This window comes from Molossus molossus, unplaced genomic scaffold (assembly GCF_014108415.1).
Source record: "Molossus molossus isolate mMolMol1 unplaced genomic scaffold, mMolMol1.p scaffold_m16_p_6, whole genome shotgun sequence".
NCBI classification, from domain to species: domain Eukaryota; kingdom Metazoa; phylum Chordata; class Mammalia; order Chiroptera; family Molossidae; genus Molossus; species Molossus molossus.
This window is the reverse complement of record NW_023425399.1, coordinates 87,660,442-87,678,199: the sequence shown is the minus strand read 5'-3', so window position 1 is coordinate 87,678,199 and position 17,758 is coordinate 87,660,442. Positions and strand designations below refer to the sequence as shown.

Sequence of the window (17,758 nt, the reverse complement as noted above, 5' to 3'; positions counted from 1 at the left end):
TTTAAATCTACCACATGCTACTGAAGTAATGTCAGTGGCAAATTTCATTAGTTCTTATGGACTGACCCACAATTGTGTTCCGTGAGTTTTTGTCAGAAACTGAAGCTGAGCATACTGATTTTCTCTATGGCACAGCACAGTTCAATGGCTTATCAGTAGCTCACAGCTAAAACAGCTCTCAGCTGCTGTCCGTGGGCCACCCTCTAGTGCCTCCACAGTTCCTGCCAGGCTTAATTTGTTATCTTCTTTCCGTCCCTAGTTATAAGGTTTCTCTCCGGTTTTTCAGTTGGTTTTTCCCAATGATTTGTCTTTATTTTTGTTGTAATTCTGGTTTGGTACTGGGAGACAGTCTGTGTAGCTTCCATACACTCTGCCACCTTTTTTTCCTCCCTGCTCTGTGTCCTTGCTACCACTTGTTACTGTCAGTTTTTCTTTTTTTATCCTCATCCGAGGACATTTTTCCATTTTTTGTTCAGATAGAGTGGGAGGGAGAGAGAGAGAGAGAAACATCGATGTGAAAAGGACACATCGAGTGGCTGCCACCTGCACGACCAACCAGGGCCGGGGACAAACTGCAACCAAGGCACGCACCCCTAGTGAGAACCGAACCTGGGTATCTCTGGACCGCAGGCCGACACTCTAACCACTGAGCCAAACTGGCCAGGGCACTGTCAGTTTTTCTTATTTCAACCTTTCTACAGGGTGTGTAGCAACATCTCAGCATGGATTTAATTTGCATTTCCCTAATAGCTAATGATGTTGCCCCACTTTTTACATACTCATGGGTATTTTTTAAAGTGGATCAGTCAAGCCCTGGCTGGTTTTGCTCAGCGGTTAGAGCGTCAGCCCGTGAACCAAAGAGTCCTGGCTTTGATTCCGGCCAAGGGCACGTACCTTGGTTGTGGTTTGTCCCCAGCCTTGGTTGGGGTCATGCGGGAGGCAACCAGTCAGTGTGTCTCTCTCACATCAATGTTTCTCTCTCTCCCTCTCTCTCCCCACCTCGCATTCTATCTGAAGATAAACAGAAAAATATCCTTGGGTGAGGAATAAAAAAAAAAGATAAACCGCCCTGGCTGGTTTGGCTCAGCGGTTGGAGCATCGGCCTGCGGTACAGAGAGACCCTGGTTCAGTTCCCGCTAAGGGCACGTACCACAGTTGCAGTTTGTCCCCGGCCCTGGTTGGTCATGCGGGTGGCGGCCACTTGATGTGTCCCTTCACATCGATGTTTCTCTCTCTCTTCCTCTCTCTCCCTCCTGCTCTATCTGATCAAAAAATGGAAAGATGTCCTCGGGTGAGGATTAAAAAAAAAAAAAAGATAAACCTTTAAAAAAATAAATAAATAAAGTGGATCAGTCAAGCATGATGACATTTTACCTGTGATTGGTCTTTTCTATTCCATGGAGCAAAAAGTCGAGTTGTCTGGTCAGTACCAACAGTGATGATAAATTCTCCTTCTGGATCCCACATTAGGTCTTGGACACCATCAAAGTGTCCTGAAATGACAATCTCTGGAGTCCACTCTCTCTGTAATGAAGATGCTCATGACATATCAAAACAATCAAAAATGCCACCACACAAAATAAACTCTGATAGTGCCTCAGCCCTCAGGTCTTATCCTGGAAAAGACTGAAGCCGCTAAGCAAGGTGTAAAGCTAAATAAACAAGATCAGATCTTAAAATAATAGAATCTGTTTTCCAGTCAAGCAGTTCAGAACTTAAAACATTCAAATATGTCCTGTGTCCTCTAAAGCTGTAATACTGGGAAATTCCCCTTCATTCATTATTTACTGAATGCCTCCTAGAGGCCAGATAATACTTAACCTTTCTGTGCCTAAATTAACTCTTCTGTAAAATTACCTAATTCATAGAATCATTATGAGGACTAAATGAGTTTATATTTGTAAAGCACACACAACAATGCCAGCACATACTAGGTACTATGTGAGTATTTACTTGTTAAATTAAATAAGGAGCCCTGGCTGATTTGGCTCAGCAGTTGGAACATTGGCCCGCAGACCAGGGAGTCTCGGGTTCGATTTCAGTCAAGGAAATGTACCTCAGTTGCAGTTCGGTCTCTGACCTTGGTCAGGGTCATGCAGGAGACAATCAGTCAATGTGTCTCTCTCACAGTGATATTTCTCTTTCTCCCCCCCCCCCCCATCTGAAGACAAATGGGAAAATATCCTTGGGTGAGAATTAAAAAAAAAAAAATTAAATAAGGAAAGAATACTGTGTAAAATGAGTTAGTAGATTCTGAGTGTATGCCTCAATGGATTCCTTTACTAAGAAAAAGAAATTACAAACATAGAAGACAGAAGGGTGAATCAAATTTAGCTGATCCACTTACTGGGGGAGCCTGCAACAGCCACAATATAAATAAGCAACGACAATGAAATACAGAAAATGTCATATACCTGGTCCACAAAACATTTTTTTTTTTGTAATCCTCACCTGAGGATATTTTCCCACTGAATTTTAGACAAAGTAGAAGGGAGGGAGGGAGACAGAGAGAAACATCGATGTGAGAGACACACACTAATTGGTTGCTTCCCACATGATCCCGACCGAGGCTGGGGATCGAACCCACAAACGAGGTACGTGCCCTTGACTGGGACTAAAACCCGAGACTCGTTGGTCCTAAGGTCAATGCTCTAACTGCTAAACCAAACCAGCCAAGGCAACATCTTTTTTTTTAAAACCCTCACCCGAGGATATGATTTTATTGATTTTAGAGAGGAAAAGAGAGAGATAAACATTGACGTGAGAGAGAAACATCAATTGGATGCCGCCAGTATGTGCCCTGACCAGAGATCAAACCTGAAACTCCGGTATGTGCCCTAACCTGGAATCAAACCCCAAACCTTTTGGTGTATGGGATGATGCCCCAATCAACTGAGCCACCTAGCCAGGGCCACAGAGCATCTTTTTATACAACCTCAAGTAGCGTTAAAACTTGTCTTAAGAGGAAAATTTAATTTATGTAAATACCTAAAAGGTCATTCAAAGCCAAGTCTGATGAATGGGGTCAGTGATTAACCTAAGCTATATTATTTTCTGGTCAAAAAAATAAAAGGACTATGACAAAGATGCTATCAGTTTCCTCTGGGACATAAAACTGATTCTAAAGTAAGCACTAACAGGAGTTTCCAAAAAGTTCTGAACAAAGGGCAGCACTTGTGGACTATTAGTACATACAGTCTTCCACTCTAAGTCCTAAAGAGCAGTATTTGTTTAAATATCATTCTTGATTATAACAAATGTACCTCTTTCGTTTGGGATCTTGACAGTACAGAAGGTTGTGAGTGTTTGGGGACAGGGATATATGGGAACTTTTCGAGCTTTCTGTTCAATTTTAATTTGAACCTAAAACTTCTCCAAGAAATAAAGTCAATTAAAAAAAAAATCACCCTCCCAATGGCCGATGTGCTCAGTTAGACTGTTGGCCCATGCACCAAAGGGTCATGGGTTGGATTCCCAGTTAAGGGCACAGGTTCAATCCCAGCCCTGGCCAGGGCACATGCAGGAGACAACCAATCAATGTGTCTCTCTCACACTGATGACTCTCTCTCTCTCTCTCTCTCTCTCTCTCTCTCCTTCCCCCCTCTCTCTCCACCCCACCTCGTTCCCTCCCTTCTACTCTCTCTAAAAATCAATGAAAAAAAATATCCTCTAGTGAAGATTAACAACAACAAAAAAATCACCCTCAGTACTTGTAAGTGGCTATTATAAATTTGAAGCCAAATTATAAGCACAAGTACAGTGAAACTGTCTCCTGGTTTTATTATTTTTTTTATTTATTTATTTATTTTTAATCCTCATCCAAGGACATTTTTCCATTTTTTGCACAGACAGAGTGGGAGGGAGAGAGAGGAAGAGAGAGAGAGGGGGAAACATCGATGTGAAAGGGACACATCGAGTGGCTGCCACCCGCACGACCAACCAGGGCCGGGGACAAACTGCAACCAAGGTACATGCCCTTAGCGGGAACCGAACCCGGGCCTCTCCGGACTGCAGGCGGACGCTCTAACTGCTGAGCCAAACCGGCCAGGGCTGTCTCCTGGTTTTAGTTTCCCCTTACTCGTGATGCTTTTTTCTATGAAGGCTCTCAAAGATCGCCTAAAATATAGCTCAAAGGAGCTCTGAGTTAAGAATGAAAATAAATTTATTCCTGAAAATATTTCTTATTTAAAATTGCCATAGCTGATGATTTCCTAGTTCACTTAATAGTAAAAACAATCATGAAAGTCAACTACAAATAGAAGACACATGGGAAAGAGCAAGTCATGTAATGAGAAGTCAAATCCTCATAGGTAACACACCTATTACAAAGCCCACAAATTAAAGTTTATGCAAATCCATGAATTTTTACTTTATAAAGGAAGCCATCAGATGCACATGCAGACTCTGCTGACTCATATTTCACTCAATATTCTTATTTCTTTCATTAAAATACACAGTATTCCGTACATGCCAAGCCCTGTTTTGTTTTTTTAAAATATGTTTTTATTGATTTTCGAGAGAGAGAGGAAGGGGGAGAGAGAGAAAAACATCGATGTGAGGGAGAAACATCGATTGGCTGCCTCCTGCATGCCCCCTACTGGGCATCGAGTCCAAAACCCAGGCATGTGCCCTGACCAGGAATCGAACTGGGACCTCTCAGTCCATGGGACGATGCTCAGTCCACTGAACCACATCAGCAGAGCAGGCCCTGTTTTTGTTTTGTTTTGTTTTTTAATCCTCACCTGAGGATATTTTTACATTTTTTGTTCAGATAGAGTGGCAGGGAGAGAGAGGAAGAGAGAGAGAAACATCGATGTGAAAGGGACACATCGAGTGGTTGCCACCCGCACAACCCATCCAGGGCTGGGGACAAACTGCAACCGAGGAACGTGCCCTTAGCGGAAACCGAGCCCGGGTCTCTCCAGACCACAGGCCAACGCTCTAACCGCTGAGCAAAACTGGCCAGGGTGGCCCTGTTTTTTTATACTGTACAAACATTAACTCATGTAGGCATCATAAAAATCTTATCAGTAGATGCTATTACTATCCACATGTTATAAATGAGAAACTTGAGACAGACCTTAGGTAATGTCCTCAAGGATGCACAGCTGGTAAGTAAATGCTGGGGAAGAATCTGAACCCAGGATGTCTAGCTCCAAGGCCTGTGATTTATTATTATTATTATTTTAAAGATTGTTTAGAGAGAGGAAGGGAGAAGGAGAAAAAGGGAGAAACATTGATGTGAGAGTAAAACATTGATCGGCTACCTCCTAGGGATCGAGCCCACAACCTAGGCATATGCCTGACTGGGAATTGGCAACCTTTTGCTGCATGGGATGATGCCCAACAAACTGAGCCACAATGGCAATAGCAAGGCCTGTGCTCTTAGTCACCATATTCCTGCTATTTCATTTCTCCAAACCCAAGCAGCAGATAAGAAGCAAATTAGAAAGTAAAAGATGCAATAATGTTAAGCATGATTGGAGAAAAAAGATTAACCTGTCTTTGAAAAGAGACCAAAAATTATAAGAAAAAGCTAAAAGGGCCCAATATTTGGAGGGCTATGTACAATTACAGATTAATGGGCCCTGAGAGCATCAATATATTCCATCACAAAATAGCAGGTATTCACAATATCCTTTTGTCAGTCATTTGTTCGATAATTTTCTATGGAGTACCTAAGCCATTCAACAAGAAAATATCAAACTATGTTACTTTAAGACAGAGAAGTTATACATTTTAGAGAAAAACTCCCATAAAATAAAAGTTTATAAGCTTAAAGGAAAACCTTAAAATTTATATAACTTAAAGTTTACTTCTGGAGAAAATTTACGTATGTGCAAATTTCAATACCACAACAATGCTAGAGAAATGAATATTTTTATTCTTAGATAAGCATGAGTTTCTTACCTAGTCAACTATAGTATGTTTACAAAAAGAAGTGATAGCATTTTAACTTAAATGCCTCTATGTTTCTGTAGAGTGTTATAAGTAAAACAACTGTTAACCTAGATTTCATTTAGGGTTCACGCCACTCGATCAGAAATGCTTTATTTAAAAGTGCTTTTCTAGACCTCCTGGTGCTTACCCCAGGCTGTGTTCTTACACTGACTGTACAGAAAGAGGAGGCAGAGTAAACCCACCCCATATACACCTCAGCCTGGGCCCTTTGCCTGGTTTGTACTGTGAATGGAGGACATGGAGTCAAGGAGAATAAAAAAATGCATAAATAAATAAAAGTGCTTTCCTTACTGGGTTAGCTGCATTCTGTTTCCAAAGGTGCAATGCTCCATGGAAAGCATGAGCAATGATCAGAGAGCCATCTTCATTGAACTGGCAATCATAAAATCCCAGAGTATTTCCACCAACTTCCCCTACTCGAACCTATGAATAACAGACAGAAAACAATTCATAATCAACAGAAACCACTGATTGCAGAGATTATGTTCTTACCCATTTAACGTATACAAACAGTGAACATCTGCAGCTCTAAAAATACAGAAATGGGAATTATTCAGTTTCTAAACCCAGTTTTCTATTCCTTAAATATCCACATTTTTACCTGTTCTAGCCAAACTCCTGACTCTTCATCTGGAGCCCAGAGAATCATGGTTTTATCCATTGAAGCAGACAATAATCTCATTGGCTGCTGTAGAACACCATCTACAAAATATAAACTAATTTATTTAGGTTTTCAACAGGCATCATGTTTGTAGATTACCAGAAGAAAACAACATGAATACCGCAAAAACGTTCACTTCAGCAATGCAACAGCAAAACTTTGGAAACAACACAAATATCTACCATAAGTCCAGGTAAACAAATTGTGGTATATTTAGACAACAGGATAGTAAACTGCCATAAAAATAAACAAACTAGAGCTACATGGATCAACATGGATACAACTCCAAATGTTTAGCATGTTAAGCTAGAAAGGCAAGTTGTAAGAGGATAAGTATGTACTGATATCATCTCAATAGCTGTAAAACTATTGTTTATGGCTACATAAATGTGTAGTTTAAGTATAAAAACATGCACGGGAATACTGATGTCCTGAATTCAGTACTGTAGTTGCCTTTAGGGAAGGATGGAGGTACAAGGGGTCAGGAAATAATACAAAGGCATCCTCAATATCTATAATATCTAATTGTTTTAACTGTAGCATATATGGAATAATATAATAAAAGCTGAACGGTGGTTACCTGAACATTAATTACTGATATTCTCTATTTTTGTCTTGGAGATAGGGTTGTGGGGAAAATTATGATCTGTGCTTTACTCAGCTCTACACCCAGCACCAGCATGGACATGCACACAACCATCACTCCATAAATGAAGGGTAAGGGCAAAAGGAGGAGGGGACTCTTATTTTTTCATAAATCATGTGTGTCAGTATTACCAACTTTGTATTGCCAACCAGTGAAGTTTGCCTGGAAAGTCAATTTCTCTTAACGCCCACAAAGACTAGTCTGAAACTTTTCAGAAGAAAAGTTAATAAGGGTGAAGCAATTTCAGCATCATGGCAGGAATCATCCTTTTTCCTATTCAGAAGCATAATTTTCAATGGAATTGAGTGTCCAATATTATACTTTGTCAACCTAAAAATGTCTTACATTTGGGATTTCTAATCACCTCAAAAATATCCTCCATTTTATTTGGTCAGCTTAAAATTCTGGAGGTGAGATTTAACTGAAATGAGGGATATGTTATGTGATTCTTCTCCTACCTTTGTAAAATGAAGGCTGCCAATGAACTGCATTCACCCAGTTTTCATGACCAGCCAGCACGGTCTCCAGAGTAACCGAGAATGCTATTTTAATACCTGTAACAAAAGCAATGAAGAAGCATTGTTTCCTCAAAGCTCTTCTAAGAAGAACATTTTCATAACCAACTCAGTTGTACATTTATGCCCAGAAAAAAATCAGAACAAAACTTGAGTTATTAGAACCAACAAAAAGAACATGCATTCTAAATTTCATTAACTTCACCCACTGTTTAAAATTGCAAGAGGAAAAAAGTTCTTAAGATAGATAAATCTTTCTAACTTTGTCTCTACCCGGTCATAAATAAGTATCAATGGATATGCTCTATTTTTAATATTTCTGGGAGTTATGTTACACTACAGTTTACAAGTAAAACCAGACATGCCAGCCTCCTAGCTATGCTCACTCATTATCACAGTATAATAACCTAAAATACTATTTTTTAAAAATTAAGATAAATGTAGAAGTAAAAAGAAGTCAAATCAGTATTGTGACCTTTCAAACAAAATTGTTCATTAAAATATCACAAAAAAATTCAAGTTTGAAAATAGCTACTCATTGTATGCTGGTTATAGTAGTTCTTTGTGCCCTCCCCTTCCCCAAACACAACTGTTACCAAAATCTCAACTCTTAAGGGCTTATAACCAAGAAGAGTAATAACAAAGAAGATAATTCCTGGAGGAACAGCGCTCACTGAGAACTAACTTTACAATTTATATACACAACCAAAAATACCTTCTTCAAAAAATAAACAAACAAAAATAACTTCCTCAAATACAATATTTCAACAGGATCAATACCCCATGCAGGGATATTGTTCTGACGCCAGACAGTAAGAAAATTAGAATTATATATACTATTCAAATGTAAGGATTTTAGCTTGTCTTGTAGAATATCTTCCAACAAAGGTATAGATAATTCACATTATTTCTTTAGATCTTCCTATGCTAAAGTTACAAACTTAGTAACATTATACAAATTAATTTATTGACTAAACATTTTTAAATATTTTCAGCTATTTTTAAAAGTCTCACTAATATGGTTAAGAAGAAAAATAAGTTTCATATATGAACAATGACTCATCATTACATAAAAATAAAAAAAAAAATAAGAAATACATAGAATCAAGTTTCATGTAGGGCTCTGATATTTCTGAAAAACTAACCTTCACATAGGTATATAGCAAAACATAAATGAATCGGCTGGGAAACCTAATTACTATGACACCAAATATTTTCATTATTACTCACTTTCATTTTCTACAGTAAAAGTGTTTGCCTTCAGTCTTATATTATCATCATCCTGAGTTTCTAATGATGTTGATTTTATATACAGCCTCCATACTCGTATCAGGCAATCTTGTGAACAGCTTGCTAGGAAAAGATCTTTACCTGATTAAAAAACAAAAATTATTATTTTTGCAACATTATATTCTTAAATTTAGGTATAAGATTTCTTCCTCTATAATATGCCCATTTCTAGATTTCCTGAAAAAATTAGACTTTGCTTCCCTATCCTTCATTCATTTGAACTGCATTCAGTTTTACTAACATAGACAAATATACACACAATGCTAACAAATGGTTGTAGCATGTTGTATTCTTATATACACTCTACTAAGTCAACAAAGAACTTTTTAAGAATGTCGCCATGTGGAATAGTTAGCACATGTTCTCTTTTAAACATTAACATGTTTCATCTTCTACCACTCCAATTAATAGAAAGGATAAGTATCCTCTTTTCTAATTGGGACAATAGAAAAATATTATACACAAAGAAAATTTTGAAATAAAACACAGGAGGCTGCTTTCTTGGAAGTTATCACATACTTGTCCCCATCATATATACATTAGGAAAATTTCATACTGACCAAAGGCTGCCCATTCCACGCCTCTTATCCAATCCTCATGTCCACAGAGAGAAAGCACTTTCTGAAACTAGTAAGATAAAAAGAATTGAGCTTGGTGTAAGAATTAAATATTTTTATGTATATCACTGATTTCATTTGGACTCAGCCAGTCCTACTGCATCTCTTTTTTTAAAAACTAGTAACACTGTGTGATTAGACATAAGATAGAGGTCTCATGAAAAAATCTCATAATCACCTAAATCATCTAACTGAGCAATCCTGAGCAGATAATGTAGTATCTGTAGACCTCAAATACTCTAAATGATTACAAAATACAATGCTATATGCTATGATATACCATAGATAAAAGTTTGGTAGTTGGATATTTACAACCATTTTAAACTGTCTTATGGAATGCAAAGAAATAAGTATCTTCATTATTAAATAAAAGAGCCTAGAATTAACCAACCCCCTTTCTAGAAATTCCCTCCCCTAGTTTAACCACTCAAAATGTACATGAGGCTCAGAAGAACAAATAAACACTACCAGGGAGTGTTTTTCACTGTAGGGATGCTACACTTTATTTAAAATTTTATGGACAAAACGCTACCACAGTAACTTCTTTTTCTCTTTCCCCCACCTAATGACCTGTTTTTCCCTAACAACTCGACCTGGTAATCAAGGCAGAAGTTACTTGGTGTTCAGAGAGAGGGAAACCATCTAACAGAGAACTGTAAAATAAATATTCCCATTAGATTATTTTGGTTTAGATGAGAACAGTCCTAAAATGCTATAGTCTGGAAATAGTCTGTATTAAGAAATGTAATTAAGCAGAAGCTAATGTCAGACTCTTAATAAGCATCGTTAATTACCTGATCATTCTGTTGAACAAATAAGTGGATTTTGCAGTCATCATCGCCACATGCTAATATTGGTACTGTGGGGAAAAAAGAGGCTTCACTGTTAAGTATTTCATCAGATGTTATGATTATCACCTATGCTGGATTCTAAGCTCTAAATAAAGCACTCTGACTTCTATTTCTCACATCGCTGAACAAATAAATTGAAAGTGCTCAATAAAAGTCTACAGCAATAAAGTGAACACTCTACAATGCTCTATTAAATGGTTACTTGGCAATGAATGACTACTGAATAAATGAGAGTCCTTTTCTCCATTATGTGAATTTTATGACAGGAGCAGTGAAAAGAGAAGCTCAAGAGTAGTTGAGAGCATTTCATTGTCAGCCAGAAGACTAATATGAAAAGTTAGTAAAACTAAATAATAAAATGGAAGGGCCTCTACCAGCCTGGCATCATGGTTACTGCACAAAGATGTAATGGTATGGTTGTTACTTTGAGGGCCTTAAATTTTACTTAAGAATTTAATAGTAAAACAAAATTCCTGAAGCAATAGAGAACCAAATAAAAGAGCATGTAATTGAATATGTGATTAAAAAGCTAGGAAAGGTATAACTGTAAAACTGGTTTTCTTTAATAGCACAAAAAATTAATTCACATTACCAAGGAGTAGTCCTAATGACTGTGGAGCAAAATAAAATAGGAACTCTTTTTCTAAAGAAACACCTTCCTACCAGTGGATTTTTCTATTTTCTCACTTTAAATCCACTAAAAAGAAATAAAATAAAAACTCCAGTCATGTGGCCTCAGTGTATGTAGGAAGAAATTAAATTCTATGTTATGAAACCAGAATGTGGACTTCCTCCTCCAAGGGAGCTCCTCACACAAAGTGGAAGCTTCACATGAACCCATGAAGTTACAGCTCCTTCCCTAAAAGACAAAGAGGCTGACGGTTTCTAGACCCCGCCTCTCTCCACCTGGCTTGTCCTCCAGGTTACTGAGGAGGCAAAGAGACAGACTGACTCACACTGCCCATCCTCTTTGTGAAGGATAATCAAAGAGAGGTACAGATTAGTGTCATAGCAAAAGAGAAAATTTTCTGCTTGGAGATTTTAAGTGGTCTTAGGCAAAAATGGCATCATGCAGGATGTAAAAAGACTGTCCTCTTTTAAGAAATGCTCACAAGGTCCATTTCAGTACTTTTCCAAGTTATCTCAGAACTTTACCTTCTAAAGAGTTAGACAATTTTCCCAAATTAGATCTACATACATTGGCAATACATTCAATAAATAGCAGTTATCAATCCTGATTACATATTCAGCCATTTAAAATTTCAACAGCTACCAAAATTCCTAATAGCCTGGCTTAATCTTATGTTCTATACACAGATCATTTTACTACTAAAAACAAAAGGACATTATAGCTAGTGTCTCAACCTGTTTCATGAAAACATTTAAATACAAAATTGAGATCCAATATTTCCTTCAGGTTCTGGCCATATAGAGATAAAAAAAATATATATTGCTCGCTTATTTATTTATTTATTTATTTATTTATTTATTCTTCTTTATTGATTTTAGAGAGAGAGAAAGGGAGAGGGAGAGAGATACAGAAACATCAATGAGAGAGAACATCAACTGGCTGCCTCCTGCATGCCCCTGACTGGGGATTTGGCCCACAATCTGGGCATGTGCCCTGACTGGGAATCGAACCAGCGACCTCTTGGTACATGGGTCAACGCTCAACCACTGAGCCATACCAGCCAGGCTATATTGCTCTCTTAATATGAACTTAAAAGGATACTCACCATCGATATTAGGCAAAAAAGATAAGCAGAGAGCCAGAGTGAATCCATTTCCAAAACTCAAGGTCTGAAGGCATGTTACTAAAAAATAATGAAAAATACCATGAACAACTAACTCTTAGCTTACTTACCTAGAGAGATTGGGTAGCATTATCACATTAGCAGGGAATGAGAAGTCAATCCTGAGCCCCCAATGACCAGGTGAACTTAAATGGTCAATGTTTAACAAAGTTACAGAGAACAAAATTACTTACATGAAAAGACTAGAGGAAATTTACAGTAACAAATTGTTTGGTACAAGGAATTTTGAAAAAGTGCAAAAAAACACAAACATTTAGATTAGAATTATAACATTTTTAAAGCTGCTTGAAAGACAAAAAAAATGTACGTCTGTTCTGGTTGTCACTCGTTTGATAATTACTATTTCATTGGTTTGGATTATAAGGGCTCTAAACATACCTTCTGAACCCTCTTTAGACCATACTCGAACAGTGGAGTCCGAAGCTGCAGAAACTATCAGTGCACATAATGCAACATCTGATGCCCTCCTCTGATAAACAGCATGCACTGCATAAACAGGTCCTTCGTGGCCGTGGAGATGCACCGCTTTTAGAAGCTGAATAAAAAAAATGACAAAAACATTACAATAAAAAAAGGAATTTTTGGTTTCACCTTTATCTAACTGAAATCACAGGATTAATGGTACTGTTAAAATGTATGATTCAGAAATAGGTCCTTTCAGTTGAAAAGAATATAAACTTTCGAGAAGTCTGACCATATTAATGACACATAAAATGTGCATAACCTTGACACAGCAACATCACATCCAGCTATCTACTCTGAGGTGCTAACAGCAATAGTGCAACAAATAATGAAAGACAAAAACAGAAGCCCTGGCCAGTTTGGCTCAGCGGTTAGAGCGTCAGCCTGCAGGCCAGAGACATGGGTTCGGTTCCCGCTAAGGGTGCATACCTTGGTTGCGGTTTGTCCCTGGCCCTGGTTGGTCATGCAGGTGGCAGCCACTCGATGTGTCCCTTTCACATCAATGTTTCTCTCTCTCTCTCCCTCCCACTCTATCTGAACATAAAATGGAAAAATGTCCTCAGGTGAGGATAAAAAAAAAAAAAAGACAAATGCAGAAGAATATTCGTCATACACACATCTTATTTGAATTTTTTTTGTTTTTTTTTTAGTGGTACATGCCCCTAGCGGAAACCGAACCCAGGACTCTCTGGTCCGCAGGCTGACGCTCAACCACTGAGCCAAATTGGCCAGGGCTTATTTGAGGTTTTTTTGGTGGAGGATGCGGGCATTAATCACACACTCTTTATAATAGTAAAAGAATCAACCAAAAATATTAGTAACTAATTAAATTATTGTAGATACACTATAGACAATAAAAACGATAATATAGCCCTGGCCGGTTTGGCTCAGCGGTTAGAGCATCAGCCTGCCGTCCTGAGAGACCCGGGTTCGGTTCCCGCTAAGGGCATGTACCTCGGTTGCAGTTTGTCCCTGGCCCTGGTCGGTTGTGCGGGTGGCAGCCACTCGATGTGTTCCTTTCACATCGATGTTTCTCTCTCTCTCTCTGTTCCTCTCTCTCCCTCCCACTCTACCGGAACAAAAACTGGAAAAAAAAAATGTCCTCGGGTGAGGATAAAAAAAAAACAAAAAACGATAATATAGATAAATGTATACTCATTACTATGGAAAGATGTCCATGACATTGATATTTTTGAAGTACATAGGTCAGCTTTGTGGAATGGTCCTTTTTATCAGTCTGTCTCAATTTTAGTGATGTTAATCTTGATATCTTAGTAAAGGTAGCGTCTGCCGGGTTTCTTCACTGTGAAGTTTTAGGGGATGAAACTATATGACATTATACTTTGGGACTGAGTAAATATTCTACTCTCCATCAAACTACTACTTAGTATTTTTAGCATCCCCACATGATACCTGCCTGGATCAAACATAGCTGCAAATTGAAAAAATGGCAAACTAGGAACCCATTTGCTTATCAAGTTTACATGCTTATCATGTGAAATTCTTGACTGTGGCATCAATTGTGTGAGATTCCACCACTTCCTTTGAGAGGTATCTCCCACAAATTGTCTTCTGAAATAGAGGTGTCCTTTAAGTGTCTCCTCAGCTGCTTCCCAATTACTCAGGCAGAACTCTGCCACTCCAGAAGGTAATTAATGGTTATGTATAAGGGTCTGTACACTAACTTCCTTTCATCACTAACCTTTGGCTTCTCTGAGAAACATTTTTAAAAGTTCAAATATAGTATGTATAATTGTACATACATAACTAGAGATTTGAGACAATGTTCATCAGAATGTTAATTCTGTTGAGATTTTTGTATAGTTTTTTCCTTCTTTATACTTTTCTATATTTAAACTTTTTTATATGAGTCTGTATCATTATGCCTTAAAAAATTAAATCTACTGAAAATACTTCACATCTTTAAGCAGGGTTATATTTCAATCATCACAGAATTTCAAAAACTCAAACAAAAGAAATCACTCAAGTTCACCAGCTTTTTAAAAAACCGGTGCTCGCCCTGGCCGGTTTGGCTCAGCGGTTAGAGCGTCCACCTGCGGTCCGGAGAGACCCGGGTTCGGTTCCCGCTAAGGGCATGTACCTCGGTTGCAGTTTGTCCCCGGCCCTGGTTGGTCGTGCGGGTGGCAGCCACTCGATGTGTCCCTTTCACATCGATGTTTCCCTCTCTCTCTTTTCCTCTCTCTCCCTCCCACTCTATCTGTACAAAAAATGGAAAAATGTCCTCAGGTGAGGATTAAAAAAAATAAAAAATAAAAATAAATAAATAAAAAACCGGTGCTCACTGTTCAAAGACTGGAACTTCTCATTATACCAACTTAGAATTATTTCCTGTTATCAGAAGTCAAGGTGTGCATGAAAATACATATGGAAAAGAACCTTTAAGCCTCTAGGTTACAAGATGTGGTCCCTTCCCGGAAAATCTCTTATTCTCTCCTCCGGCCCCTCCTCCCAAGCTGTCTGCTGTCTGCCATCAGATACTTGCTTAGCCTGTAGTCCTCCCCATTGAGAGAAGCGTGGAGCAGCACGAAGAGTCTTGCCAAGTCTTACCTCAGGTCTCAAAAATGAGTGCTAAAATTGTTCTCCCTGGATTCCTCTGCAAAATCATTCCAAGCGGGAGTTAAGTTTGCTACATATCCCTTTGCTCTCATTCAAATCCAGGTGATTTCAAAATCCCCACCTCCAGGCCTTTGGAGGACAAGTCTGGTTGCCTGGCCAGCAATTCAAATGATGTGTCTACAACTGAAATCCACATCTTCCCTCCTACTCGCCTATTTTCCTTTGTAGAAGCACCTTTCTCAAGGGGCCCGAAGACACAATCCCACCATTTTTTATAACTCCTCTAACCACCAGCTCCCCACTCCTTTGATAACTATGTAGTCAGTATCAAAATCATTTTTCCTTCAAAAATATATCCCATATCCCTTGTAAGGTCAGCGGGCTCCAGGGAGTCCATGACCGGGAAATGGACAGCCAGAGGAGAAATCGAAACCTAACTCAGATCGCCCCGCCTTACCCGGATGTGGCTGAGGGACACTCCTGGTCCCTTCCCAGCCAATCTACATATGTCACACCCGATTCTTTCCAGCAGCTAGCCAATCACCTGACCCCACACCTAATCACCCCACCCAGGTCCCTAACGTCCCTGCAAATATTCCCCTGGCCCCGGCCACATGGAACCAGTGAACCTCCCCCTGAATGCTTCGTTCCAATAAAACTCTCTTGTCCGCTTTTGCGGCTCCGTTTCTCTTTCTTCCTCAGCAAAATACCTTACATCCCTTCCTCCACATTTTTTCCTATTTTAATTTGTTCCGAGGCTGTGAGATTAATCTTATGATATTCATACTCCTCTTCTTAGAAATCATCAATGACTTCCAAATGCCTGCTAATAAAAAACAAACTCTTAAAGCAAGTGTTCAAATTCCCATAGGAGACTGTCTCCTATTCTGCTTCTCTAGTATTACTGCCCATAATATTATCTAGAAACATTTCCAAAACTGTGTTCCTTATAGTTACAAGGGATACTGGGAGATTTAAAATGGGGGGCGGGGGGGGAGTTCAGACTTGAAACAAGTTTGGGAAATGCAAGGTAAACGAAGATAACCATCAAAGGATTTCCAGTCAAGATGGCTACTTGTAGGTAACCCCAGTACTCACCTTCTCCCACAACATCAATACTACAACTAAACTACAGAACAGCCATCATTCAAAACCGCCTGTAAACAAGCAGAATAGAAGTCCTACAACTACAAAATTAAAGAAGCCACATTGAAACAGGTAGGAGGGGTGGAGGCACGGTCGGGCTGGTCCCACACCCACTGTGTAGCTGATAAAAATCAGGAGGCTATCTCAGCTGTGAAGGTCCCCCAAGAGAAGGTAGGGGTCCCTGTCCCACACCAGGCCCCCTAGCTCAGGGTTCCAGTACCAGGAAGATAAGTCCCCACAACTTCTGGCTGTAAAAACCAGCAGAAACAGGCTAAGGGAGGCTGAGGCTACTGGAGCCCCAAGCAGTTCCTCTTAAAGGGCACACACACACACACAAAGACATACTCAGACTCATGCCCTCTGGGCTTCAGGGTGCGGGAGGCAGCTTGAAAGGCACCAGAGACATACAAGGAAGAACTGAGTTGTTTGGCATAGGGGCGACAGCAGTAGGGCAGCTTTCTCCCAGACAGCCATGCTGCCAGAGGCCATTGTTCCCACGCTGGGCAGGCTGACAGCCACAATATCTGGGATTCCAGCAACCTGACTCATACTGTTTGCTCTGCCCTGGTGATTCCCTGAGCCCTCCCCACCCAACGTTCAGGCCCACCCAAGCTGTTTGCAGTGCCTTTACCACAGGAATGGCCTATCTTGGCTCCTGTTTCAGGCGTTCCTAAATTCTATCATGAAAGCAGCATCTAGCCTCAGCAAGTCCCAGTCCTAGCACTAGCAGCAGCCAGACTTGGTTCACAACCTGGCTTTACCTCGGTACCTCCAAGCCCAGCACAAGAAGCAGCCATCTGCAGATCGCTTTGTAGCTTATGCCTGGTGGCACCACATAGAACACAGACAGTGGCTGACCTTGCCCCAAAGCCAGCACACCCAGCAGACAGCTTCAGACCACAGCGAAGCACCACCACCCAACCACCTCCACAAGCAACACACTTAAGGAGTGAACTCAGTGGGTACCAGAGCCCTGCTGAAGTAAGTCTTGCTCTGTGTGGTGGGCCCTGCACCATTGATCCTCCAAGGTAGTCAGAGGTCAGTGGTCAGTGGGCACAGCCAGTCCTTGCAGCTGATCAGCCTGAGTAAATCCCTCCCACCGACGTGCCAACAGCAATCAAGACTCAATTACAACAGAAAGGTGTACAGTCCACACGAGGGGTAAAACTTGAGGACACAGCTTGGGTGATCAGGGAGGCCACTGGACCCTACAGGACA

At 39.8% G+C, this 17,758-nt stretch overlaps 1 protein-coding gene and 1 non-coding gene across 2 annotated transcripts in view; one reads left to right on the top strand and one right to left on the bottom strand.

Annotated features, from left to right (window-relative positions):
* The window catches only part of ELP2 (elongator acetyltransferase complex subunit 2), a 50,981-nt gene that overhangs the window by 21,069 nt on the left and 12,154 nt on the right, over positions 1-17,758 (bottom strand). Inside the window, exons 4-12 of the mRNA XM_036245016.1 lie at positions 12,734-12,890; positions 12,278-12,355; positions 10,485-10,549; positions 9,634-9,700; positions 9,014-9,154; positions 7,727-7,822; positions 6,563-6,663; positions 6,253-6,384; positions 1,375-1,524 (exon numbers count right to left, since the gene is read on the bottom strand). Of these exons, the coding sequence (XP_036100909.1) occupies positions 1,375-1,524; positions 6,253-6,384; positions 6,563-6,663; positions 7,727-7,822; positions 9,014-9,154; positions 9,634-9,700; positions 10,485-10,549; positions 12,278-12,355; positions 12,734-12,890 (987 nt within the window). The remainder of the gene's footprint in view (positions 1-1,374; positions 1,525-6,252; positions 6,385-6,562; positions 6,664-7,726; positions 7,823-9,013; positions 9,155-9,633; positions 9,701-10,484; positions 10,550-12,277; positions 12,356-12,733; positions 12,891-17,758) is intronic.
* LOC118619472 lies at positions 6,072-6,202 on the top strand. The gene has a single exon (XR_004957245.1). It is a non-coding gene; the product is annotated as a small nucleolar RNA SNORA51 (small nucleolar RNA).